The following is a 26,254-nucleotide window of genomic DNA, read 5'->3' as shown; positions in this document are numbered from 1 at the left end:
AGGGTAGAGCAGCCAAGGACCAGACCAGAAAGGACTTTATTGGCTGTTGGGGACACTTAAGCTTTTGCTTTGTGAGACAAGACACCATTGGAGGATTTTCAGCAGGGGAATTTCATGACCTTAGTCTTTAAGTGGATCACTCTGGTTATCATATTGAGAATAGATGTATACTTACATACCAGAAATGTCCTTTTGAACAAGACAGATGGCTATTAAAATGTTTTGTCTTTCAAATCTTAATTCACAAATCACCTCTTTTACTTGCTTTTCCTAAGCCTAATCATATAGAAGTAATTATTCTTTTTTGTTAGTGTATCACAGTTCTATATGTTGATTTTTTTCAGTAAACTATAAATTCTCCAGCGGCAGTGATGGTAGCTAGTATGCCCACAATGCTGGTAAATATTTATTGGTTGAGTGAATAATTACCTGTAATTACAACTAAAATCATAGAAACACTTTCTTGAATTTTAACATGAAATGATATTTTGATGAAAATATTGCTCTACATTTGCCTTAGAATTATATCTAAATACAGTAATTAAAAAATAGCAGTGATAGTGTTCAAAGCATTGTCTATATTCATTTAATCCTCACACAACCCTGTGAGTAGGTATTATTATCATCATTATCTTCCAGATGGGAAACGGCGACAAATAATGGTTAGGTAATTTCTACAAGATTATAGAGCCTGGATTTAGATTCATTCAACCTGGCCTTATTGAACTCAGTTAATTTTTTTAGTAGGTCATAACCAGTAGAATTTGAAAAATAATTTTGGGGGCCAACATAGCATCTCCAGGTATTAGCATTTATTCTGAAAATTCTAACCTTTATTCTGACCACTGTTCCATTACTTATGAAACAAAAATATGCAAAATTCTGATGTTCATTAATCTATTTTTAGAATATACATGATTATGTTAATCCATTTAATTCATTTTTTCATAAGGAGAAGCAGAATAATGGCATATTAATGTAAACCTACACTGAAAATAAACTTTGTGTTTTTCTCCCATTTAGGGCCTGTATATCTTTGGGATCGAGAACTCGAGCCATTGGAAATGCAGCTAAGAGCCAGGTAAATTGTTAATGTAGATGTTTTGACTTACAGGAAGAATTTTAATGGAATTTTGGTAATTAAGCTTCCACTTTATGTAGTTAAGAGTGAAAAAAGAGGAAGGGAAATTGGACAGACCTTGATGTCTTTGTATTTTAATAGATATATTTTGCTTTGGGGGTTGCAAAATATTTCTTAAATTTTATTAAAAAGAAAAAAAAGTCTTTTTAGAGTTGTGAAGTTAGGATGTTGCTACCCTGTGACACCACTTTTTCCCTGTATGGTCACTTTTCTATGTGGTGGTATCCTATCTAGTATATACACTTCAATAAGTAAATGATGTCTTACTGCAAAAAGAAGGTAGGAAAGATGGAAGAACTAATTTCCAGAGTAACCCAATGTAGCTACTTTACATGGAATCAGTTTAAGTATTCATATTTCTAGGCTTCTGAAGTGTTTGTAAGTGGAACATTTACTTTTAATATTCCTTATTACAGGTTCATTTTCCTTGGACTTTATTTCCCTAAACCAAAAGCCCTTAACAATTACTTCTTACATTTTAATGTGTACCTGGGTTTTTTCCTCATAAAATAACTTTGTTTAATGGGACTTTTTTCCCTCATGACTTTGTAGGAGTAATTAACTCCATTATCTAGGAATTTCTGCTTAAGATTTTGTCAAGGTTGTCTTCTAATTGGCCTATATATGAAACTGTTTATCTTCTCTTCCACTTTCATACTGTATGTAAACAAATGTTGAGTTTGTTTCAAAATGACTTCTTCACTGAAGTTTACATTTCATATTCTGTTTGATCTTCTAAGTGTATGATTGATATCAGAGTCTCTGCAGAAAGCAAACTAAAGTTATTCCTGTAAAGAGACCAATGTGGTAATTGAGCATCCCCGTAGCATTTATCTCGTAATTGAAGAGCAAGATCTATTTGGCTTTAACTAAGAGGACAACAACTGGATCTCAGTGATATTCTATAGTTTGCACTACATGTTCTAGTTAAGAAAAAATTACTTTCCTAAAATATAAGCCATTTACAAATTAAGACACTTTAATTTAGCATCATGCTCCATAAAAGAAGTTTAAATTTACTAGCCTTGGAGCAGTTCTCAACAATGAGAAATTTCACAGAGAAGAAAAGAAAAATGGTGCAGTAAGGAAGACAGTTTCAATAAAAACACAGTAATGAAAGTGGAAGGAAATAAAAAGTACTAATTCACTTAAAGCAAAAGTGTTGAGGGAAACCATAGAGATGAGTTGTAGATTGATTTTCACTGTATTATTTGAAAACCTTTACACTTTTGTTCTTTCTTTTTTGAAAACATTAATTTTGAGTCTACATTCCTAGGATAGGATAATTTGAGGGGCAATAGTTAAGATGCATACATTCTTTAAAAATTTTATTTTATTTTTGAGAGAGAGAGCATGAGCGGGGAAGAGGGGCAGAGGGAGAGACAGTCTTAAGGAGCCCAATGCAGGGCTCAATTGCAGAACCCTGGGATTGTGACCTGAGCCAAAATCAAGAGAATCCGATGCTCAACCACCTGAGCCATCCAGGCACCCCTAAGGTGCATACATTCTTACTGTATAATTTTACTAGTAGCTGGAAGGCAGATAAATGAATGATTGTGTGTAATTCTAAACTTAAATGTGTAGAATTGGTGGTTTAAAAGTATAGCATAGTGTTCATTTTGCATTCATTAAGTAATTGATAAAGAAAAGTGTTTACTGTCAACAGATAGTCACGAATGTAAGAAATACAATTCATGGCTTCAAAAAGCTTCATGGGCGATCATTTGATGATCCCATTGTGCAAACTGAAAGGATCAGGCTTCCTTATGAGCTGCAGAAGATGCCTAATGGAAGTGCAGGAGTTAAGGTAAGCTTTATATTCCCAGAGTACAAACATATTTAAATTCAAGAAAACAAATACAATATTTCCTATTTGTAATTTAACTTTTTTTGTCTGGACACAGTACACGTACCAAGGTATAGACAGTTTTTGTTGTAATCTTTAGTGAGTGCAAAAAAATTCTAATTAGATAACCTTTTAAATCCAAACAGTACTTTTATTGTCAAGAAAAAATGATCATTATTTAGAGAACTTTTAGAAGTGAACTGTTTTCAATTTCAAGCGATAAAGGCAGAGGCATAAGTGATTTAGAAAAATAGACCCCAAAGCTATATTAATTGCTATATTAAAGCAAACTTCTTCAAAGTGAGAGATGGATTCTTGGTTTTTAATTCTACATCCCGAGACAGTAAGTTATAGATTGGTTAACAAAACATGTTTCTGTTGATTTTTCAAAAACAAAATACCTCAAAACACACAGAGTTACCATGTGACCCAGCATTTTTACTTAGTTGTATACACCAGAGAATTGAATGATATGTGCACACAAAAACTTGTACATGATTATTCACAATAGCATTATTCGTAATAGCCAAAAAGTGGGAACAACCCAAGTGTTCATCAGCTGTTGAGTGGATAAAGAAAATGTACCTATACAATGGAATATTATTTAGCCATAAGATGGAGTGAAGTACTGACACATAATTCATACAGATGAATATGGCACAAAATATAACACACATAGATTGTGCTGCTTGAGAGAGAAGCTCTTCGTAACTCTTCCAGAGTTTAGTGTTTTGTGTTTTTTTTTTTAACGTTTATTTATTTTTGAGACAGAGACAGCATGAACAGGGGAGAGTCAGAGAGAGGGAGACACAGAATCTGAAGCAGGCTCCAGGCTCTGAGCTGTCAGCACACAGCCCGATGCGGGGCTAGAACTCACGGACTGCGAGATCATGACCTGAGCCGAAGTCGGCCGCTTAACCGACTGAGCCACCCAGGCGCCCCTGGAGTTTAGTGTTAATAGAGTAAAATTTTGTTCACTGAGGAAACAAGTTACAGGACAGTTTTTTCCTCTGTAACTGTAGTTATTATATGGGTTCCAAGGTAGCTTTTTATTGCTTATAAATTTATTATTTTTAAAGGGTTTGATTACTTACAGCCGTACGTCTTCCAATATTCCTTTGTTAAGCACTGTAAAGTTTCCTTTCGTGTGCTTAAATGCAACCTACTGTTAAACCTATGTATAAGATGAAGTAGTTATTTGGTCTAAAAAAATAGTAAAAATTTCATATATATATCTAATATTTAATTTTATTTTCTAATATTTAATTTATTTACTCCCAGAAACTTTGGAATAATACATACTTTATCTTTTTTTTTAAGTTTAATTATTTCTTTTGAGAGAGAGAGAGAGAGAGAGAGAAAAAAAAAAATCCCAAGCAGGCTCCACACTGTCAGTGCAGAGTCAAGCAATGGGGCTCAAACTCACAAACTGTGAGATCATGATGACCTGAGCCAAAATCGAGTCAGATGCTCAACTGACTGAGCCACCCAGGCATCCCTCTTTTATTTAATTTTTTTTAATAAGAAATTTTCTTTTTCCTTCCTTTCCCTAAAATTGTAAAATGAAAGCTTTCATTTTAAGCCCAGGAAGAGTTCTGACTTTCAAAAGAAAGATTATTTGATCTTTTTCTTATTCATTATGTGCTTGGAAAGTGAATAAAAATTGCTTTGTGAGAGGTGGGGATCTAACACAGGAAGACATTTTTGAAAACAATTTGTTTAATATAATCTGTATAAGGCACTTGAACTTTAGATATAAGAGGTTGTAATATTAGAATAATCTTTTCAAAATATAACTTCCGTGGGCAAAGACTACCTTTTTTCACTTTTGTTTATCCATCATGTATAGAGTAGATGTACATGTTGGATGAATAAATGCCTTAATAAATATCTCAACTTGTGGTTTTAGGTGCGGTACCTAGAAGAAGAGAGACCTTTTGCAATTGAGCAAGTTACTGGAATGCTGTTGGCCAAACTTAAAGAGACTTCAGAAAATGCTTTGAAGAAACCAGTGGCCGACTGTGTGATTTCAGTAAGTTTTACTTCAATAATGAATACTTTTAAATCACACTTTCCAATATATTAATTTTATGTTGAAATATTTTTCTTCCCTTTTCTTTACTCTTATTTAGTAAATAATCTATTCTTTTTTTTAAAAATTTTTTTTATTACGTTTATTTTTGAGAGGCAGAGAGACAGAGTGTGAATGGGGGAGGGGCAGAGAGAGAGAGAGACACAGAATCCAAAGCAGGCTCCAGGCTCTGAGCTGTCAGGCCAGAGCCCGACACGGGGCTTGAACCCACACACTGTGAGATCATGACCTGAGCGCAAGTTGGACACTCAACCGACTGAGCCACCCAGGCGTACCGTAAATAATCTAAATCCATTTTTATTTTTACATTTTAAAAAACCCACCTTATTTGATAAAGTTTAGGATTGGGTTTCCCCTAAAGTCCATTGTGATAATGAGCGAATCTTAAAACCTATGTATGTGATTAGTGACTGCTATACTTGTCCCACTTATCCCTAAGAATCTTTCCTGGTCGCCATTAACTTCTCACCTGTAGGGACCTTAACATTTTATGGCAAAGTTGAAAATTTCCAGCTAGGTATTTGAGATAATATATGTTCTGTATCAGAAAGAAAAATTCTTTTTTAAAAAAATTGGATATATTTAACATGTTATACTTTCAGAAATTTTGACATGCTTACACAAAACCATCATCAATCACTATCAGTATAATAAATATTTATCACTCCCCAGAATTCCCTTGTGCCTTCCTTAAAAGAACAATTGTTTACAGATAAGGCGTGCAACATGATGCTTTGGCACACATACACATAGTGAAATGATAATGATTACTGCAGTTGAGCTAATTAACATACCCATCTCATGTAGTTTTTTTTTGTTTTGTATTTGGTTTTTTGGTGGCAGGAACACCTGAGATGTACTTTATTAACAGATTTCCAATATATAATAACAGTATTACTAACTTTAGACACCATGGGCTGTACATTAGATTTCTAGAATTTATCTATATAACTGAAACTTTGTACTCTTTGGCCAGTATCTCCCCATTTCCTCCACCTCCTAGGTCATAACCACCACTCTACTCTCTGCTTCTGTGAATTCAACTTTTGTAGATTCCACATGTAAGTGAGATCATGTATATTTTTCAGAAAGAAAAGGTCTTTTTTAAGGGATTTCTTCAAACATTTCATCATTTACTCTATCCCTTGAGATCCTATTATATATTGATAACTTTTTTAAGTTACTTGTCATCACCTAAATGTGAATGTATTCTTAATACTATTAACTTTCACTATGAAAGTTCAAGAGTCTAATGTTACCAGAAAAAAAGAACCAGATTATGAACTCTTCAGTGAATTTAGTAATTAGATTTTTTTATAGGGATTTAGAACTTTTTTGAGAGAAAAATAATGGAGTTTAGTATTTCGTTTTCCAGCCATTTAGTAATAGCAAATAATAGTTTACCATTGGCCAGGCACTGTTACAGGCACTTAATGTGTATTAACTCATTTAATCCTCAGAACTACTCTGTGAGGGTAGGATTTTTTTTAAAATTTTTTTTAATGTTTGTTTATTTTGACAGAGACAGTGTGTGAGCAGTGGAGGGGCAGAGAGAGAGGGAGACACAGAATCTGAAGCAGGCTCCAGGCTCTGAGCTTTCAGCGCAAAGCCCTATGTGGGGCTCGGACTCATGAATATCATGAGATTATGACCTGAGCCAAAGTTGAACACTTAACCAACTGAGCCACCCAAGCACCCACAGGATAGGATATTTTTAACTCTAGTTGTACAGGTGAAGAAACTGAGACACAGAGATGTTAACTTGCCCCAAATCAACAGAGCTGATAAGTGGTAGAGCCAGAAATCAAACCCAGATAGTTCATTCCCAAGCCTCTGCTTATAATTTTTCCATTACACTGCCACTTGAAAGTATGCATCAAAGTGGTATCAGTTTTAAAAATACATCTTAAATTCAAATCCATCCCTATTAACTATACTTGATAACATTTTCACATCAGAAATTAGTGTCAGAAGAGAGCATTATGAACTTCTCAGCCATTATTTACTTTATAGTTGATGCAGTAGACCCATTGTGAACTGCACCAGGGGAAGTATTTTCTGCTTTATGCACTACTATATCCCTAAGTGGCTAGAAAAGTATCTAGTACGTAAGTGCTCCATGAGTATTAAATGAAGCCTGTGTTATAATTTAGATTTTTGTCAGAAGGATAATACAAAAATCAGGATAAACAAGTTTATTGAAATTCAAGTTCTTTTCCTGTTGTTAATAGGAGTTAAATGAAATTTCTAACTTCATAAAGCAATAAAATTGGAGAAGACAATTTACTTAAAATTGGAAGAGCCCCAAGTCATTTTATACATGAGTATACTTAATTAGCTTCTTAGAAATCTATCTGTAGACACAAATCAAAGACCTTCTTAGTTTGATAGAACTAGGTAAATCTTTTTAATGTTTACTTACTTTGAGACACAGAATAAGAGACACAGAGCAAGACACAGAGCAAGCATGGGAGGGGCAGCAAGAGAGGGAGAAAGAGAATTCCAAGCAGGCTCCGAGGTGTCAGTGCAGAGCTTGAACGAAGGAACCATGGAGATCATAAGCCAAAATCAAGAGTCAGATGCTTAACCGACTGAGCCACCCAGGAACCCCTAGAACTATGTAAATCTTAACTATAAATTTGAGTTTCAGTTTATGTTTTAATAGTAATATAGTTAATGTTTTTTGTTGATTTTAAAAGAAACGTATGTTCCTTGTAAATCTCCTGCAGTATAGTTACCCCCTCCTTTTGAGATCATAGCCATTGTAAACCTTTGGGTATTGTATTTTTCTGAGTAGCCTATACCTACACAAAAATCATGCTACACATGTCCTTTTTTCTAATGTAGTATAGATACTGTTCCATGACAATTCATATCTGCCTGATTCTAACAGCCACGTAGGATTCTGTTATATGGATTTACCATGATGTAGTTAATCAATCTCATTTTAATAGTCTTGGGTTTTCAGCCTTTCATTGTTAAAGATGAACCAACATATTTTTTTTTCATAGAGCCAACCAACACAAGAAGGATTTATTGAACATATTTGGAAACACTGCATTATTCCATCTTATTAATTGCTTTAAATTTGTGTTCATACTTTAGGTCAACACTTGATAGTATAGAAATTGCCAAACTTTAAAAAAAAGAAAGAAAGAAAACTAGTATTTTTTTCTTGTTTATTTAAACTAGTATTTTTTTCTTATTAGAACACCATTCTTTGCCTTAAGCTGTAAATTTTATTACATTTATTTTACATTTTTAATTGATGAAATGTTTAAAATCTGTTACATCAAACTAATATATTAGTGTTTTAAAATACCAGATTCCTAGCTTTTTCACTGATGCTGAGAGAAGATCTGTGATGGCTGCAGCCCAGGTTGCAGGTTTAAATTGTTTAAGGTTGATGAATGAAACTACAGCAGGTGAGCACTTTGGAATTTAAAATCACTGTCAGAAAAATACCGTTCTAGTTTTTTCTAATTAATATAAAACATTTCTCTTTCTTTTAACTCTATTATGTACTAGTTCCTGTAACCTTTTGTTTAGGAGTACAGTATTTTGGCAGAAGTTAAACATGTCTTCTGTTCGCAATAAGAATCATCTATGTTACAGAGTTATGGGTAGAAAAGAAATAAAAATCAAGTGATGAAAAGTTAATTTACCTTGAAATTAATATTTATATTCTTCTGTGTGTTAAAGTGCAACATCAAAGTGACTTATATCTTGTTTTCCATGTGATTGCTATCTTGACATTAACCTAATTTCTTTGTTCTTACACAGTGGCACTAGCATATGGAATTTATAAACAGGATCTTCCCCCATTAGATGAGAAACCAAGAAATGTAATATTTATTGATATGGGACATTCTGCCTACCAGGTCTCGGTTTGTGCTTTTAACAAAGGAAAACTTAAAGTAAGTAAATAAATGATTTGCTATGTATTAAGTTTAATGGTTAAGAGCATGTAAGACTATATAGAGAACCTTAGTGCGTGAGTTTAAATCCTGGCTCTGCCACTTAAAAATTGTGACCTTGAGCAAGTTACTAACCTCCTTAAATCTCAGCCTCTACACTTAAGGGGATAGTACCAGTAATTTCCTCAGAATTTTTGAGGACAAATGAGTTAATATATATAAAATGCTTAGAATGCCGTAGAGTATATCCTGTAATATGTATTGGCTATTTTTATTGTCAAGGTGTTAAGCAACTATCAGGGAGCATTAAGTACACCCTATCCATAAATACATTTAGGAAACACTTTCTAAAATGATTCTCTTTGTTTTTGTAAACCTTCCTATCCAAGAGTTTTAATCATAAGTTTCTGTAGTGTGCCATTGTTCTAGTGCTTACCATTTTATAGTTTGTATTTATTTATTTTTTAAATGTTTAATTTTTGAGAGAGTGTGCATGCACACGAGTGGGGAAGGGGGAGAGAGAGAGAGAGAGAGAGAGAGAGAGAGAGAGAGAGAGAGAGAGAGGGAGGGAGGGAGGGAGGGAGGGAGAGAGGATCCTAAGCGGGCTCTGCACTGACAGCAGAGAGCCCTATGCGGGCTTGAACTCACAAACTGTGAGATCATAACCTGAGCCGAAGTCAGACGCTTAACCAACTGAGCTACCCAGACACCCTTCTATTTGATTCTATATTCATTTTTATGTTGATTATCTTATCCATACTTACGTTCTCGTTCTCTCTCTCTCTCCATTTATTCACATGTATAGAATTTACTTAGAAGATGAACTGCTTTGGATTATCCAACACCTTTTAGAGCCTTTTGTCTCATAGTTTATAGTAACATCCTTGTAAAAACTTGAGAAAACTCAAGGGAAATGACTCATAATGAATTAGTAAATTAGTTTAATCTTTGGTATTTAGTCTTGAATTTTAACTGAAGAACATTTGCTTTCCTTTTTGGTATATACCATAGAGTAGCCATATTGTGGCCCTTCTGTCCAGGAGGATGCACATTGGCACAAGTCACATACCCAACACAGTTTTGGATTTAATTCGGGGTAGTTCTGGACCTAGCGAGAAGTCTTTCCATGGATTCTCCATGCTAGTCTGTGGGATGACCTCTCAATGAGATTATACTTAAAATCTTCTGTAGGGTTTACTGTTGTTCTACCACATATTCTTGTGAGAAGAACCTGATGAACCACATCAGCAGTGGAGTTCTATTTTTTTTACTGGTGACTAGCATGAGTAGTCATTTTTGCCCTCTATCCTCAGGAAAGCGACTAGATGTCTTGCTCCTGTGTTTTCAGTAGTTATAATGTTGAAGTTCTGTGACTTGTCTGCTCCTCTTCCATCCATCTGCTATATTATTATATCAAATTCTTGTCTTTCCTCTTTTTTTCTATTTTATTTTTTTGGTCTTTCATGTATTTTTTTGTTCTATATTTTTATTAAAAAAATTGCTTTTTGTTTTTGTTTTTTTTTTAATAGTAGGCAGAAAGCCTAATTCCTGACCTGTAAATTGACCAATTGTAGTATTTTAGATTTAATCTTTTTTTTTTTTTTTTTAAGATTTATTTTTAAGTAATCTCTACACTCAGTGTGGGGCTCAAACTCACAACCCTCGGATAGGAGCCAGGCACCCCTAGATTGAATCTTTGGATTGGCTTTTCTTGGCTGTTTTGTTATGGTTACATGCGTAGGACTCTTTCCTTGCTCTCTTAAACTTGGTTTTTGGCCTACCTGTTGAGTGCATTGTAGAACCAACAGATGTGAGATAATGAAATTTTAATTGTAATAACTCCCATTATTTCAGAAATAGAATTATAATTATGATATATGGATCTACAACCCAAAGCAGATAATTCAGAGTGGGTGAGTATGTTGGCTAAATATAAGTGATAATTAGTATAAGTGATAGGAAGTTTTGACAGCTGTGATTTTTGACAAGTGCTTTGATTTTATTTAAATTTTAAAAGGTGTTTTCTTTTTGTTTTTTGTCTTTTTGTGAAAGCATTTATATTTCTGAAAATTCAGTTCTGGTGTTTTGATTAAATAGGTCTTGGCTACCACTTTTGATCCATATTTGGGTGGCAGGAACTTTGATGAGGCTTTAGTAGACTACTTCTGTGAGGAGTTCAAGACCAAATATAAGATAAATGTGAAAGAAAATTCTCGGGCCTTATTGCGCTTATATCAGGAATGTGAAAAACTGAAGAAGCTAATGAGTGCAAATGCATCAGATCTTCCACTGAACATTGAGTGTTTCATGAATGACCTTGATGTTTCTAGTAAAATGAACAGGTACCATGTATGTTTTCAATTTAAATAAAGTGTTGGCTACTTTTATGTTTAGATCATGTCTGATTTTTTTTTCATTCTGTAATTTTAGAAGATATACTTGATTTTTGTATCCCAAAATGATGAATTTTATTTCATTTTCCCCCAGGGCTCAGTTTGAACAATTATGTGCTTCCCTCTTCACCAGGGTTGAGCCACCATTAAAAGCAGTAATGGAACAAGCTAGTAAGTGTAAATTACTAGATTAACCATCAAAATTGTATTATGGCGTTAACTCACTTTAATGGGGTAAGAAATGGTGAAAGCAATTAAAACTTCATTTGTTTTTTGAAGATTTGTATTTCTCATTTTACAGAGGAAAACGGCAATATGAATCTGGGCTTATGAAAGCAACTCCTGGCTCATGTTCTAGTTTGCATCATAAGTCTAATACTAGTTATATTTGGAGGTGTTTACATGTAAGCATATAGTGAAGTCTAAGATGAAAATAAAATGTAGAAAGAGGACATGATTGCTTTTTGTTAAGGTTTTTTGGTGATCAGTACCTTCTGTGGGTATTTGTGAGGTAGAAGTTATAAAATTGAAGAGCCCATGAGGTACTTGTCTGTTCTTAATGTCGTCTGTCATCTGGACCAAGTGCAGTGGCTGACACATGGATATTATTACTTATTAAGCTTTGCCTTTTTCCAAAATTTGTTTTTATCTTCTTTCCATTTAGTCTTGTTTTGAGCAAATAAGATATCTACTTAAAAAAAAAAAAGTACTTTCCAAGGGCTTTGTTCATATTTTTATAAAGACTATCTTATTCTCAATTAAAAACATTTTGTTTTTCAGACTTGCAACGTGAGGACATAAGTAGTATAGAAATTGTAGGGGGAGCAACACGAATTCCTGCAGTGAAAGAACAAATCACTAAGTTCTTTCTGAAAGACATAAGTACCACGTTAAATGCTGATGAAGCTGTTGCCAGAGGATGTGCATTACAGGTATGATTATTAATCCTTTTTTTAGAATGTATATTTTGCCAGAAATGTGATGACAGGCCTAAGGGGACCTTTTATATTATCTGTTCCAACCATTTGTCAGGCTAAAAATATATTGAAATTATTTCTGATAAATAAGTCTTGTGTCTTTCCAATTTATGTTTTTAAACTGTCCTAGGACAGTATGTCTGTACTGTAGTGCAAGAACATTTACTTTATGAATTCTTGTAATTATTCCCATTTAAAATTCTTTTTTGAGATTTAAAAATATTTTATATTTTTGTAAGGTCATAAAAAGTACTCTGACACTTGTAAATTTCAACTAGCTGTTACCAAAAGACAATTTTAAAAACATAATTTTATTACAAGGACTTTATTAAGCATTTCAATCAGGGTAGCCTGCGGTATGTTTTGTGTTTGTTGATTTAAATATGGTATACATCTTATTTTCAGTGTGCGATTCTCTCACCAGCATTTAAAGTGCGTGAATTTTCTATAACAGACCTTGTTCCCTATTCAATCACATTAAGATGGAAGACCTCTTTTGAAGATGGAACTGGGTAAGTTACTTTTAAAGCCTTGGTTAGAGCTTGTTGTAAATAACCAGTTGAACCTAATTTTCTCAACTAGAGTAATTTACACTTCTAATACTCTCAAATACTTTTAAGTAAAATGTTAGAAGAAAGGAACTATATAAAATATATAATCTATAAACCATGATGATATATTTTTAATTAGTATTTTATTATAAAGTAAATCGTTCTTACATTCAAATAAAAATCACAAGGTGGAAATATAAAAATTTAAAAACCTGCATCTGCCATACCCCAACTGCTACTTAGCACATTTTACAGAGGTAACTATTGTCAACAGCTAGGTTTCTATCTTTCCAGTCATTTTCTTTGTCAAAAATAAAAGCATGTACTTTGTTAATATATACATGATCATCTGTGTGTTTCCAGTGCACCTTGTTTTTTTAAAATATGTTATATATTACTTTTCCATGTCAACAGTGACTATTTTCTCAGCACTCGTGTGTGCCGTAATTTAACCAATACACTCTGGAGTCTTATTTTTTTCTGTTCCAGGCAGTGCTAATAAGAACATTCTCATACACATCTCCTTGTTTAGTTGTGTTTGGTATATCTGTAAGATAACCGTATAAGACTAAAATTGACCCAAAGGATATGAACATTACTATAACTAGTACTGCAACGTTATTCATTAAAAGGATTATACTAATTTATATTCCTTTTAGCATTGCTGTGATTATCTGTTACAGCTTATTTTCTCCTGTGCTTTTAAACATAAGATTCTGAAAGTGAAAATAAGTACTTTGGTATTAGATTTGCATTTCTGACTATGAGCCACAATCTTTTCATGCTTTTATTGACACTTATGTTTCATTTTCCATGAACTGGCCAGGATTTAAATAGCTTGCTTCCCTACTAAAATAAAAATTTATGTTTCAAATAATATATTTGACTGCTTTTCAGACATAATTTGTATAATAAAATAAACCTGTTTTTAGTTGCTTTTAACTTTTTAGTTTTAAGTTGCTTTTAAACTTTTGTCCTGTGCTCTATATATTCATACCCCAAGAAGATAAAATTTTACGCAGATTCTAAAAATAGATTGATCTGAATGTTTTGCAGAGCATTTAAATGGCATGTATTAATGTCAATTTTGAGGCAAGAAATGCTGTTATTTAAAGTTAGTTTCATGGGCGCCTGACTGGCTCAGTCGGAAGACCATGCGACTCTGGATCTTGGGGTTGTGAGTTTGAACCCCACATTGAGTGTAGAGATTACTTAAATAAGTACTTAATTTCAGTTAAAGATACAGTGATCCAGAAAAAAATTATGTAAGAAACCTATGGAGGAGTTAAATTGAAAAGTAAATCTATCCTAGTGATTACAATAAGAAAGTAGGGGCGCCTGGGTGGCTCAGTCCCTTAAGCATCTGACTTCGGCTCAGGTCATGATCTCATGGTTCATGGGTTAGAGCCCCACATCAGGCTCTGTGCTGACAGTTCAGAGCCTGGAGCCTGCTTCAGATTCTGTGTCTCCTTCTCCTCCCCTGCTCATATTCTGTCTCTCAAAAAAAAAAAAAAAAAAACTTAAAAAAAAATTTTTTTTTAAGAAGTAAAAGATAATGTAGGTCCTTAAAAACTAGGATAGAGGGAAAGGTCCATGAATGTGGGATTTTCAAACCTCATAATTAGGGTTGACAATATAGTATTATAGAGTGAGTTTCTGGGCCACTAAAAACAAATAGTTATAAGCTATTTGTTACATTATTTAAGGAATAGGAGTTATGTAGGTTTTAAAACCTCCTCTAACAGAGAGGAAGGTTTTCTTTTTTTATTTATTTGTTTATTTTTATTTATTATTTATTAAATAAATAATATATTTATTTTTTAATTAAATTTTTTATTTTCTTTTAATTGTTTTTAATGTTTTTATTTATTTTTGAGACAGAGAGCATGAGCAGGGAAGGGGCAGAAAGGGAGGGAGACACAGAATCCGAAGCAGGCTCCAGGCTCTGAGCTGTCAGCACTGAGCCCGACGCGGGGCTCGAACTCACGAACTGTGAGATCATGACCTGAGCCAAAGTCAATCGCTTAACTGACTGAGCCACCCAGGCGCCCCAAATTTTTTATTATTTAGTAATAAATGACATTATTATATCATTTGTAAAAATTGGAATATGGATTGTATGTTAAAGTATCAGTATAAATTTATAAAGTTGACAGCTGTACTGTAATTATTTTAGAGCATATCCCTATTAGGAAGTACACACTGAAGTATTTAAGGATAAAGAGCCATAATGTATGTTAACACCCTCCGTTGATTCAGAAAAAAAATACACACGTACGGAGTGTGTTGATGAAACAAATGGAATAAAATGCTGACAGTAGTAAATCTAGGTAAAAGATATACAGGTGCCCCTTGTTCCTTGTCCTGTTTTTCGTTTTGGTTTGTTTGTTTTTTCCCTAGCTCCCTTAAAAAAAAAAAAAAAAACAAAAACCTTTATTTGGAAATAATTTCAAACTTATATACCGGAGCAAAAATAAAAAGTGTTATATGTAACAAGTATTTTGGAAACTAATAAATAGCATTTGGTCCTCGTATGGGAGCAAAAAACTAGCCCTTGTGTATTGGCCTCAAAATATACCTAATCTCAGTTATTTTTTCTTTGCTTGATAAGATAGAATTGTCTGTCTTACTGTGACAGACATTCTAAAAACTTGGAGCCATAGACCTACCAAAATGCATATTCATAGCCAAACCAGTAATTCTTTTTCTTTATATTTGTGCAGAGAGGTCTTCACGGTTGCTGCTATTGAATTAGGAATGACATGGATTCTGTAATTAGATTCAGATGCAACTTTCTATTTGTTTTTAAATGTTTTCTCACTCCATTTTAGGGAATGTGAAGTATTTTGTAAGAACCATCCTGCTCCATTCTCAAAAGTCATTACTTTCCACAAGAAGGAACCATTTGAACTAGAAGCATTTTATACTACTTTACATGAAGTGCCTTATCCTGATCCAAGAATTGGTAAGAGAACTCAAGAAAAAAATTTCATAAACTTTTGCTTTTTATAAATATATTAATATTTGAATCAAGGAAGTAAATAAATTGATATTTCAGCCAAGCACTGGATTTTTAGAGAAAGATATTCATACTTTTTCTAAACATGAACTTTTAGTGCTCACAGTATTTCTGGAATAACAGCAAGTTTTGAGTATTTTTTAATTCGTTTTTACTTCTGTATTTAAAATGCTCTGTAATCTGCCTGAAAGGTTTGGGTGAGGGCTATTTTTTATGGAAAGACTCCATAGTAAGTTGAAATTGTGTTGCCAGACTGACTGTATATGACTCTAAATTTATGCTCCCTGGCAACAACTATAGAACGAGTATCATTGGAGCAATATTAAGTGAGAATCAGGGACTGTAATATCCATTTTAGTTGGGTAATCTTTTTTAGAGATAAAAAACAAGTTATGATTTTTATAACATTTACAAGAGAAGGAATCATTTGTAATTTTTTAAATTTTTTGTATGTACTGCTTTATTGATAGGCTAGAAAGGGAACAATGTGAATATTTCAAATATGTTATTGAAAGCAGTAAAAATAAATTATTGAAGGTGGAATTAATTTGCTAGGGCTTCTGTAACAAAATACCACAAACTGAGTGGCTTAAACAGTAGAATTTATTGTTTACAGTTCTAGAAGCTTCAAGTATGAAATCAAAGTGTTGACAGGGTTCCTTCTGAGGGCTGTGAGGGAAGGATCTGTTCCAGGCTTCTCTCCTTGGTTTGTGGATGGCTGGCCATCTTCATGTTCACATGACATTCTCCCTGTATGTGTATCTGTCTGCAAATAAGGATACCAGTCATTGGATTCAAGTCCACCCTGATGACCTCACTTTAACTTGATTCCCTCTGTTTAGACACTGTTTTTCAAATAAGGTCACCTTCTGAGGTACTTGAGAGTAGGACTCATTAATTCATATTAATGTGGGAGTGGGAGTGTCCATTCAACCTATAATAAAGGTCAACCAAATTTTTTAGTTCTCAGTTTTTCTGCCTAGTATTCTCTTTCTATTATGGATATCATTATGTATTAAGATTTTTCAAAATAAAACATTTCTTAAAGTGAAAAGTTAATATGATCTCTGTAGGTATTAGTATCTGAGTAACTTAGCAATTTTGCTATAGGGCAAATAAAAATTGCTTTATTTATAAATTACCAAGATGATTATAGTGTTACAAAGCTTGTAACAAAAGTATAATTCCATTTGGTTTTCAAACTCAAGTTGAATTGTTATTTTGGTTTTAGAATAGCAGTATTATAAAATACTTAAAAATTACATTGCCTTGAGTCAGATTGTCCTTGGTTGAAATTCCTACTTACCTTTGTCCTTGCATTAAAGATTTTGGGCAGGCTGCTTAACCTTTTCTGAAACTTAGTATTAAGTTTATTAAGCTGTAAAAAAAAAAAAAAAAAAAGTGATCTAGGATCAGTGCCTTTCTCACAGTAATTAATCTGGATGTGATGATAATTTTGTGATTATTTGCCAGCATCAAAACGATAATAGTCAAATTATTGAATGAATGAATGAATTGAATAAGTTAATCAGAGGCCCATGTGCTGATAAAAGCTCTTTTTTCCTGAAGGGAGCTTCACTATTCAGAATGTCTTTCCGCAGTCTGATGGTGATAGTTCCAAAGTGAAGGTTAAAGTTCGTGTTAACATCCATGGAATCTTCAGTGTGGCCAGTGCATCAGTAATTGAGAAGCAAAATGTAGACGGGGATCACAGTGATGCTCCTATGGAGACAGAAACTTCATTTAAGAATGAAAGCAAAGATGATGTGGTATGTAGAAATCCTATTGCAAGATTCCGCTAATATTATATATAGTTTCAAGGGGTGCCTGGTCAGCTCAATCATCCGACTCTTTGTTTCAGCTCAAGTCATGATCTCACAATTTTGTGAGTTTGAGCCCTGCATTGGACTCTGTGCTGACAACTCTCGCTCTCCTTCTCTCTTTGCCCCTCCTCCACTCACACTCTGTCTGTCTCAAAATAAACTTTAAAAAATTAAAAATTAGGGGCGCCTGCGTAGCTCAGTCAGTTGAGCATCTGACTTCAGCTCGGGTCATGATCTCACGGTTTGTGGGTCCAAATCCCACGTTGGGCTCTGTGTTGACAGCTTGAAAACGAGCATGCTTCGCATTCTGTGTCTTCCTCTCTCTCTCTGCCCTTCCCTTGCTCACACTCTCTCTCAAAAATAATAAATAAACTTTAAAAAAATGAAAAACTAAATATTATATATAGTTTCTTAGTCATAACTTATACTTAATGATCAAAAATAATCTGAGGTTTTGTTCTAAAGTTCTGTTGTAGGGATCAGTGTAAACTTTTTTTTAAATAAAAGCATAAAAGAATAATTTTAAATGCTCTACACTTTTCACATTTTAAACTCTTTAGAGGTTTTGCATCTTTTTAATAGCCTTATGTTAAACACATATGTGTGTTTGGAGTCCTCTTTCCTAAATTCTTCTTTATTTCCATTAAAAACACGTATTATGGTTAGCTTTTTAGCTTACAGATAAAACCAATTCAGATTGATGAATTTTGAACTATATGTGTACCTATTTTTAGATTGATAAAGCACATGGCTAATAAAGAATTTTTCTGGGCTTGGGGGTATCTGTGGCAGTTGAACAGAAGAGTGTACTGTACATTCAGTAACATTAATACAGATTTTTGACAATTTATGAAAGAGTTATGTGACCCTGGCATTATATTCACTCTTGGTGTACTATAGATGCAGGAATTTTAAGTGAACATGATTATATTCCATTACATAGAGATTTTATCTTTTTATATGTATACTATTATAAGTTATTTTTAATGGCATATGTTTTTTCCAACCATAATTGGAGATCTGCCCTAGATTTTTTGTGTATTTGTGCATATTAAGAATGGATTTTGTTTTTTGTCAGATTTCAAGACCATTTTTCCCTTTTGTAGAGTTCATCTTTTTGTCTGTTTTTATTAATACTCTAAAATCCTGCACATTGATCAGAATTCTCCTTAATGTACTTCATTTAAGGATCATAGCATTTTCTTTCTTCTTCCCATGTATTATTTTGCTATTACATCCTTCCTTGAATTGAGGAAAAGAAATGCCCTGATCTGTTAATGAAAATACAGTCAATTTTTCATAAATTAAGAATAATAGGTGAAAAGTTAGTTTTATTTTTTTTGAAAAGTTAGCTTTCTTAATTGTAGTTCACAATAATTTAAGTCAGACATGTAAATTTTTAATCTGTTAAGATTTATTTTTACTAATATTGAGAGCACTCTATGCCTCTAGGATGAATTCTTCATAACCATTTCTGTTTTCTTCACCTCTGCTGAGACCTTTAGTTTTCTCTATATCGCGATTCTGGGGTACTAAAAACAATAATACGGCACCCATTTTTTCTGCTTCCCCTATTTTGTCTATGAGCTTGAGGTTCAGTTAATCTGTCCTTGGGAATAATTTGGATGTGGACTTAAAGGACTCAGTTGTGAATAAAAGGTATGAAATAATGACATCTGCTTTAGCTACTCAGAGACTTACTTGCTTATCAAGAGTGTTCTGCCTTATTGGAACATTTCCAAGTAGTTGATGTTCCCATATAAGGGATTTCTTCTAGATAAGTGAGATGTTCCTAAATACTCCTCCTACAATATATATAATCAAGGATAAAGGAAGGTTAACATTATGGATCCTATCCTTGGTGTTATTGGCAAGCACATTCCACATATATTGTCTCCTTTTAAATCCCTAGCACAGCTGATATAATAGGTGTTGAATAAATTAGTTTATTTCCAAATCATTGCTAACAAGGGGTGACGTTGAATATCCTGTGTAGAAAACATCCCATGTACTGTATTTCTTAGTGGTTTTCTCTAGGATTTTTTTAATTCTGTATCCAGAAGTTTAAAACCATAAGGTTTACACTCCACTATAAAGTCATTTTTCCTTTCCTCCCAAAAAATGTGAATCAACTCAGAGTACACTTTGGAAACTAATTGTTTCAGTTTTAGAGGAGAAAATAAGAGGGTTTTTACTCTACCTCAGCTGCTGACACTGCTGACTCTGATACAAAGAAACCCAGTGAGCAGCAGCAGCAGGAGTCTTTTTTTTTTTTTTTGTACATGAGTCAATTTATGAAATTATGGGCCTCATTTTTTTTCATTAAAAATTAACATAGCTTTGATTTTCCTAAAAAATAATAACAGAGTGCTGACTTTTCTTCAATATAAAGATGTCTCAGAAAATTAAATTGATATTTCTTGGTGTATACTAATTAATACATGGTCATATTAAGAAGTTATCACAGCCTAGGCTTTATCACAAAACCAAAGATCAGAAAGACTGTGCTATTCATCGTACTTCTATACCTTGATTTTACTATTCCTCAACTGTTGGCCATTTGAGTGGTTCATCTTTTTATTTATTTTTTCAAAATATCTAATTACTTCTATGCACCAGGCGCTGTTTTAGGCACTAAGGATACAGTGGTTAAGCAAAGAAGAAAAGGTCCCCCCATCCGTTACCTACATTCTAGTGGGAAAAGACAGGCTAGAAGCAACAAGATACTATATAGAGGAAATTAATGGAAGGGGGGTGCATAGTGGAAATTAACTATGTGATAGTGATGAGGTAAACCACCTGTGAGGAAGGAACAGGTAAGCCAGCCTGAAGGATGAAAAAGCAGTTTGAAGATAGGTAGTTGTCTGGGCAGAGTGAATAACAGGTATAAAGCCCCTGAGGCTGGAAGCTCTTTTTTGTATTCTTTGTTGTAACAAATGTAAGGGTAGCTGATAGATCACTAAGATATAGGAGTGGAGAAGGTGGAGAGAGCAGCAAGAAAAAACATTTAAGAAAGGTAGATCAAGGGGCAAATCAGGTTAAAGCCTTTATAGTTCATGAAAATGATTCTGGATTTTATTCTTAAGTGCTTTTCATTCAGCAGATAACTAGAAGCACTAAAATGTGTGTTTGGATATAGCACTGAACAAAAAAACGATCTCAACCCTCTTGAAATTTAAAATCTATAAGAGAAGCCAGAGTCTAGAGGTACTTCCTTTATTTAATTTCCCCACTATGGATAATATTCCTATGAACATTCTTAAATCATTTTAAAAGGTTAACAGATTACTCTCAAATTAATTGTGAGATGCACGGTTTTCTACTCTTTAATATATCTGAAGTTGGGGTAGGTCTTGCAAATGGTTATTGTTTAACCATTGCTATTGCCGATGGCAGTCATCATGACATAGTTCTCATCACCTGTACGTGTGTGAACTTGGTTGCTCTTCCCAGTGGCATGACTAGGCAATTGCATCCCCTTGACATTTCTGTCAACAAATTGTTAAAAGACCATTCAAGGAAGGAATTCTCCTGTTGTTGTCTGAAAACAATCTGCTGACTACTTTTGGTAAGATAAAACACCATGATGAAACTTGCAGAATAGGTATCAGCGGCTTATAAGAAAATACTACAGACCATACCTAGACCAAACTTTTTAACGAAAGCTGGGTCACTAATGCCTTTGATGGCACAGAGGACAATATTGTGTAGACAAATACATTGAGAACTGAATTTATTTGAAAGAGTTGGGTTCTGAATGTGAAGTTTTAGAAACACCTTAACCACTTTATATTGTTTATCTTTCAATATATTCACAATAGAAGAGTTCTTCAAATAAGTATAAAGTAAAAATGCTAAGTGATCAAGCATTTTGGCCACTTAATTGGTAGCATTTTTTTCTTATTAAATAGAGTTAACAATGTATTTGTGTCTTACTGCATTACTCCAACTGACCACTATCACTTTTTTCACCTCTTTTCAATCAGTGGAGGGAAGTTGTACAGTTGGAAGGTGCCAAGGGGTGAAGTGGGGGTGTAATACCAGAAATAATTGGCCTTTTTTTTTTTTTTTTAATAATTGACCTTTTAACTACAAAGAATGCTGGTATAAATTATCTCCCAATTTATTTTTCTCTTTGGCACAAATAAGCATTTATTCATGATCACCTTTGGGGTATTTTGTATTTGCTTAACTCAGATATATTAGAAGACTTAAATTATACTGATTCCTGAATTCCAAGCTTTCTTCTTTTTAGGAGGATGGTCATAAGTAAAGTTAAAAAAGTCCAGAAAAATCCATTCCTTCTGATTATTTACCAAGTAGAGTCTATTTTGACAGTCATCTTGGTTGAGAATTTGTCTTCTAGACGTTAAAAAATCTTTGAAGTTTTTTAATTCGGAGACCTCTACTTTGACAGTTTCAATGTATTGAGTATTTTACTACATTTAAAAATATAATTGAATTTATGTAATACACGTATTTTATATCTTTATTTTCTCACATTTGTAAATATTTTTCATATAAACATGTTTCATGTCACGTTTAATGTTCTTTTTTGTAAGCTTACGTTTGTGACTTTTGGTTGGTGAATTTTAACTTGAGAAGTTTTCCATTTATTTTGTAGTTATTTGCCTATAGGTGAATGCAACTATTCATTCACATAGCATCAAATAGGTCATTTTATTTTATTGACCTGTTAATCTGTTTATTTGTATTCTCATTTGAAAAACAACCTTCTACTTTACTATGTTCACACTTTTCAAAGCAGGTTTGTACTCTAAGATGCTGTTTATTAATAATAAGGAAGACACTACCAATATTACAAATTATGTATTTTCTTTCCAGGATAAAATGCAAGTTGACCAAGAAGAAGGAGGGCATCAAAAATGTCATGCTGAACACACCCCAGAAGAGGAAATTGATCATACAGGAACCAAAACAAAGGTGTGTTTTATTGTTTTTATGGGGGTGTCTTTTTGAGATTGCTATTTCGAGTTAATGTATTCACTTTATAATGCATGCTTTTAATACACTTGATATTTTAAACCTTAGTACTGTGGAAAAGTATAGAAGGACACAACCAGAGTAAATACAATTCAATGAGTTATAGAGAATTTTTAAAAGAATGAACCTTAACAATAAAAGTAAAATTATCTCTCTGGTAGGAAAAAAGATGTGTTTTTCAGTAATTTTTTTGTGTTACTAAAAGCCATATAATCCCAGAAAAATAAGAAATGGAATAAGCTAAATGAAGAAAACTTAAATTGGCAGAACCTTGCATCTCAAAATTAACCACTCTAAGCATTTTGCTACATATCATAAAATATTTTGCTTTGTGCAAAAATATTTTTGAAAGTAAAAATTTAAAGGGTAACTTTTTTGAGAGTCATAATTTTACAAGACAGTCATTGCTGATAAAAGGGAGACCATGACCCAGTCGCACAGATGAATGTGCTTTAAATATCATCTTCAACAGATTTTTCTAAACTAAGAATTTAATCTGTGTTGGTTAATTGTATAAATTTTTTTCCAGAGGTTATAAAGATTCCATTTTAATTCCTGGGCTCTCAAGCAATATACAAACTGAAACCCATTTTTCTAGATTTTTTTATTTTACTTGATTTTTTAAAATATTTATTGTCAAGTTAACTAACATACAGTGTATACAGTGTGCTCTGTGCTTCAGGAGTAGATTCCCATGATTCATCGCTTACATACAACACCCAGTGCTCATCCCAACAAGTGCCCTCCTCAATGCGCATCACCCAATTTACCCACCCTCCAACCACCTTCAACCCTCAGTTTGTTCTCTGTATTTAAGAGTCTCTTATGGTTTGCCTCCCTCTCTGTTTGAAACTATTTTTTTCCCCGTCCCTTCCCCCATGCTCTTCTTTTAAGTTTCTGAGATCCCACATGAGTGAAAACATATGATTTACTTGATTTTTTTTTTGCTTTAATTGCTTAATAGCTTGAGATATAGTTTACATACCATACAATCCATCCATTCAAGTGTACAAGTAAGTGGTTTTCAATATACTCACAGTTTTACAACTGTTATCACAATCATTTTCTCAGCATTTTCATCACCTAGGAACTGCCCAACAGTTTTCCAGAATGGTTCAACATGTTACAGTCATGTCAGCAATATATGAGGGTTCCAATTTCTCCACATCCTCACCAACTCTTGTTTTCTTTTTGTTGTTTTTTCATTACAGTCATCCCTAGTAGGTATGAAGTGGCATCTCATAATTTTAATTTGCATTTCCATCCCAGTATTTTTTATGTAGAAAGATTTAGTGTACACAGTATAAAATACTATCTGTATTAAAGTAGTCTTTAGTAGAAGGGTAATAGTTTTGTTTGGTTTTACATTTCTGTTTTATGTGAAATCACTTTTTAAATCTATTTTTAAGCTAGTTTTAGAAATTTATACTTCTTACTTTTTTTTTTTTTTTTTGCAGTCAGCTTCCTCAGACAAACAAGACCGATTAAACCAGACCATTAAAAAAGGAAAAGTCAAGAGTATTGATCTGCCTATTCAGAGTAGCCTGTGTAGACAATTGGGCCAAGATCTTCTCAACAGCTACATTGAAAATGAGGTATATAAATCTGAGTTGATGTTGAAATAAGTGGTAGTATATTCTAAAATCTTTGTAGAGGTCAGTGATTATTTCCACCCCCCACCCCCCCCCCCACCCGCCCCAGTTTGGGGGAACTAATCCATAATTCTTTTTTTTTTTTTTTTTTAATGTTTATTTTTGTAGGAGAGAGACAGAACGTGAGTGGTAGAGGGGCAGAGAGAGAGGGAGACACAGAATCCGCAGCAGGCTCAAGGCTCAGAGCTATCAGCACAGAGCCTGACATGGGGCTCGAACTCAATTTGTGACATCATGACCTAAGTGAAGTCAGTTGCCCAACTGTCTGAGCTACCCAGGCCCTCCTAGAACTAGTTCATAACTCATAAAGAATTATTAAATCGTTGAACTACTTTATTTTGGACAAAATATTGAGCTGTATATTATGTGATGTACAGTGTAGCTTTCATCATAGTTATGTGAAAAATGTGTTGTCTTCACTATAAACAGTACTAATGACTCTTACCTGCTTTTACTGTGTAACAGTAACACCCAGCAGACATCATATGGGAAGTATTCGCAGCCCCCCTCTTCTAATGTATTGTTCTTAAAAGTCAAGGCTCTATTCAAAATGTTTTCTGACTTCCATTTAATACTTTTTAAGATCTGTTGTCATTCTTGAAATTTTCTTTACATGTCTGTGTGTTTAATTTTTATAGTCTTTTGAGGAATAGGGTTTTGTTTCTTGACTAGCAATTGTATAAGAAGTAATTTTATCTTTAAAACTTTTATTTAAGTACTAGTCCCTAATTTCTATAGGCTTGGCTGGCGTTAAAGAAGGTGAGTTTTCTTTGAAGTGCCTCATATTCTCCCATTTGCTGCACATTATTCTAGGAATTTCTTTGAGATATTTTGACTTTACAGTGCTTGCTCTTTTTAGTACCTACCCATACTGTCTATTCATTAACTATTAAAGGCTGAATTTTCTGTGAAGCAAGCATTCCTGGAAACCATAGGTAATTCAGTTTTGAGACTTATTTTCCCAAAGTAATGAATTGTAGGCAAGTGCAGCTATGGCAAATTCTGTGTATAAATATTCTTAAGAATGTATAAACTTTTCTTAAGTTTTTAAATGTTTATTTTAAATTCCAAGTGTCAGTGCACTGTAGTCTTCTGTTTAAAATACTGTGTTTCTGTTGAAAATTTTGTTCAAGTATTACAATCCTCAGATTATTTATTTCTTTGCTTTAATTAAAACAATCATGTTTGCTAACCTGTTTAAAACACTTTGATATCTTAATTAATCCTCACAACAAACCTATGAGGTAGAAATACTGTTAGAGATCTGTGTTTTACAGATGAGGAAACAGGAACAGGTAGACTAAATCACCAGATTTAGTGGCCAGAGAGTAACCTTTGGATTGGGTCTAAGTAGTCTGTCTCCAAAGCTCAGCATCGCAACCACTATACTGTATCCCCTCCCAGAGCTAACATTTATTTAGCATGAGTTATATGCTAGGCACTATACTAAAATTTCATGTGAATTATGTCAATCTTATTAACAGCCCTAAGAGATAGATAGAAGTATTCTGTGTTTTAAGGCAAGAAAACTGAGACTTAGGAGAGGTTCAGTGACCTTCCTGTGATCTCAAAGCTCATAAATGGGGAGCCAAGGAATTGAACCCTAGTATGTACCATGACATAGACTATGTCTGGTTTTTAAAATAGCTTTATTTTTTTTATGTGCATGTATTTTTGACAGAGACAGAGCATGAGCTCTGGAGGGGCAGAGAGAGAGGGAGACACAGAATCTGAAACAGGCTCCAGGTTCTGAGCTGTCAGCACAGAGCCCAATGCAGGGCTCAAACTCATCCTGAGATCATGACCTGAGCCGAAGTCGGACAGACGCTCAACCAACTG

General features: G+C 33.6%; 1 protein-coding gene and 1 long non-coding RNA gene across 6 annotated transcripts in view; one reads left to right on the top strand and one right to left on the bottom strand.

Annotated features, from left to right (window-relative positions):
- The window catches only part of HSPA4L (heat shock protein family A (Hsp70) member 4 like), a 54,326-nt gene that overhangs the window by 11,994 nt on the left and 16,078 nt on the right, over nt 1-26,254 (top strand). For both annotated transcript variants that reach the window (XM_019419232.2, XM_019419237.2), the window contains exons 3-15: nt 1,024-1,081; nt 2,808-2,948; nt 4,897-5,019; nt 8,405-8,504; nt 8,863-8,996; nt 11,094-11,338; nt 11,484-11,560; nt 12,170-12,321; nt 12,772-12,878; nt 15,749-15,882; nt 17,506-17,705; nt 22,605-22,703; nt 24,221-24,358. In XM_019419232.2, the coding sequence (XP_019274777.2) occupies nt 1,024-1,081; nt 2,808-2,948; nt 4,897-5,019; nt 8,405-8,504; nt 8,863-8,996; nt 11,094-11,338; nt 11,484-11,560; nt 12,170-12,321; nt 12,772-12,878; nt 15,749-15,882; nt 17,506-17,705; nt 22,605-22,703; nt 24,221-24,358 (1,708 nt within the window). The remainder of the gene's footprint in view (nt 1-1,023; nt 1,082-2,807; nt 2,949-4,896; nt 5,020-8,404; nt 8,505-8,862; nt 8,997-11,093; nt 11,339-11,483; nt 11,561-12,169; nt 12,322-12,771; nt 12,879-15,748; nt 15,883-17,505; nt 17,706-22,604; nt 22,704-24,220; nt 24,359-26,254) is intronic.
- The window catches only part of LOC109261780 (uncharacterized), a 69,339-nt gene continuing 59,606 nt past the window's right edge, over nt 16,522-26,254 (bottom strand). For 2 of the 4 annotated variants that reach the window (XR_008421681.1, XR_008421683.1), the window contains exons 2-4: nt 19,461-19,564; nt 17,243-17,658; nt 16,522-16,702 (exon numbers count right to left, since the gene is read on the bottom strand). This is a non-coding gene — a long non-coding RNA (uncharacterized LOC109261780). The remainder of the gene's footprint in view (nt 16,703-17,242; nt 17,659-19,460; nt 19,565-26,254) is intronic. The other 2 variants (XR_008421680.1, XR_008421682.1) reach the window with 1 other exon arrangement.

Source organism: Panthera pardus, unplaced genomic scaffold (assembly GCF_024362965.1).
Source record: "Panthera pardus isolate Hobbes unplaced genomic scaffold, ASM2436296v1 HiC_scaffold_13, whole genome shotgun sequence".
NCBI lineage: Eukaryota > Metazoa > Chordata > Mammalia > Carnivora > Felidae > Panthera > Panthera pardus.
Note: the sequence above shows the minus strand (reverse complement) of the source record. Positions and strands in the feature narration are given on the sequence as shown.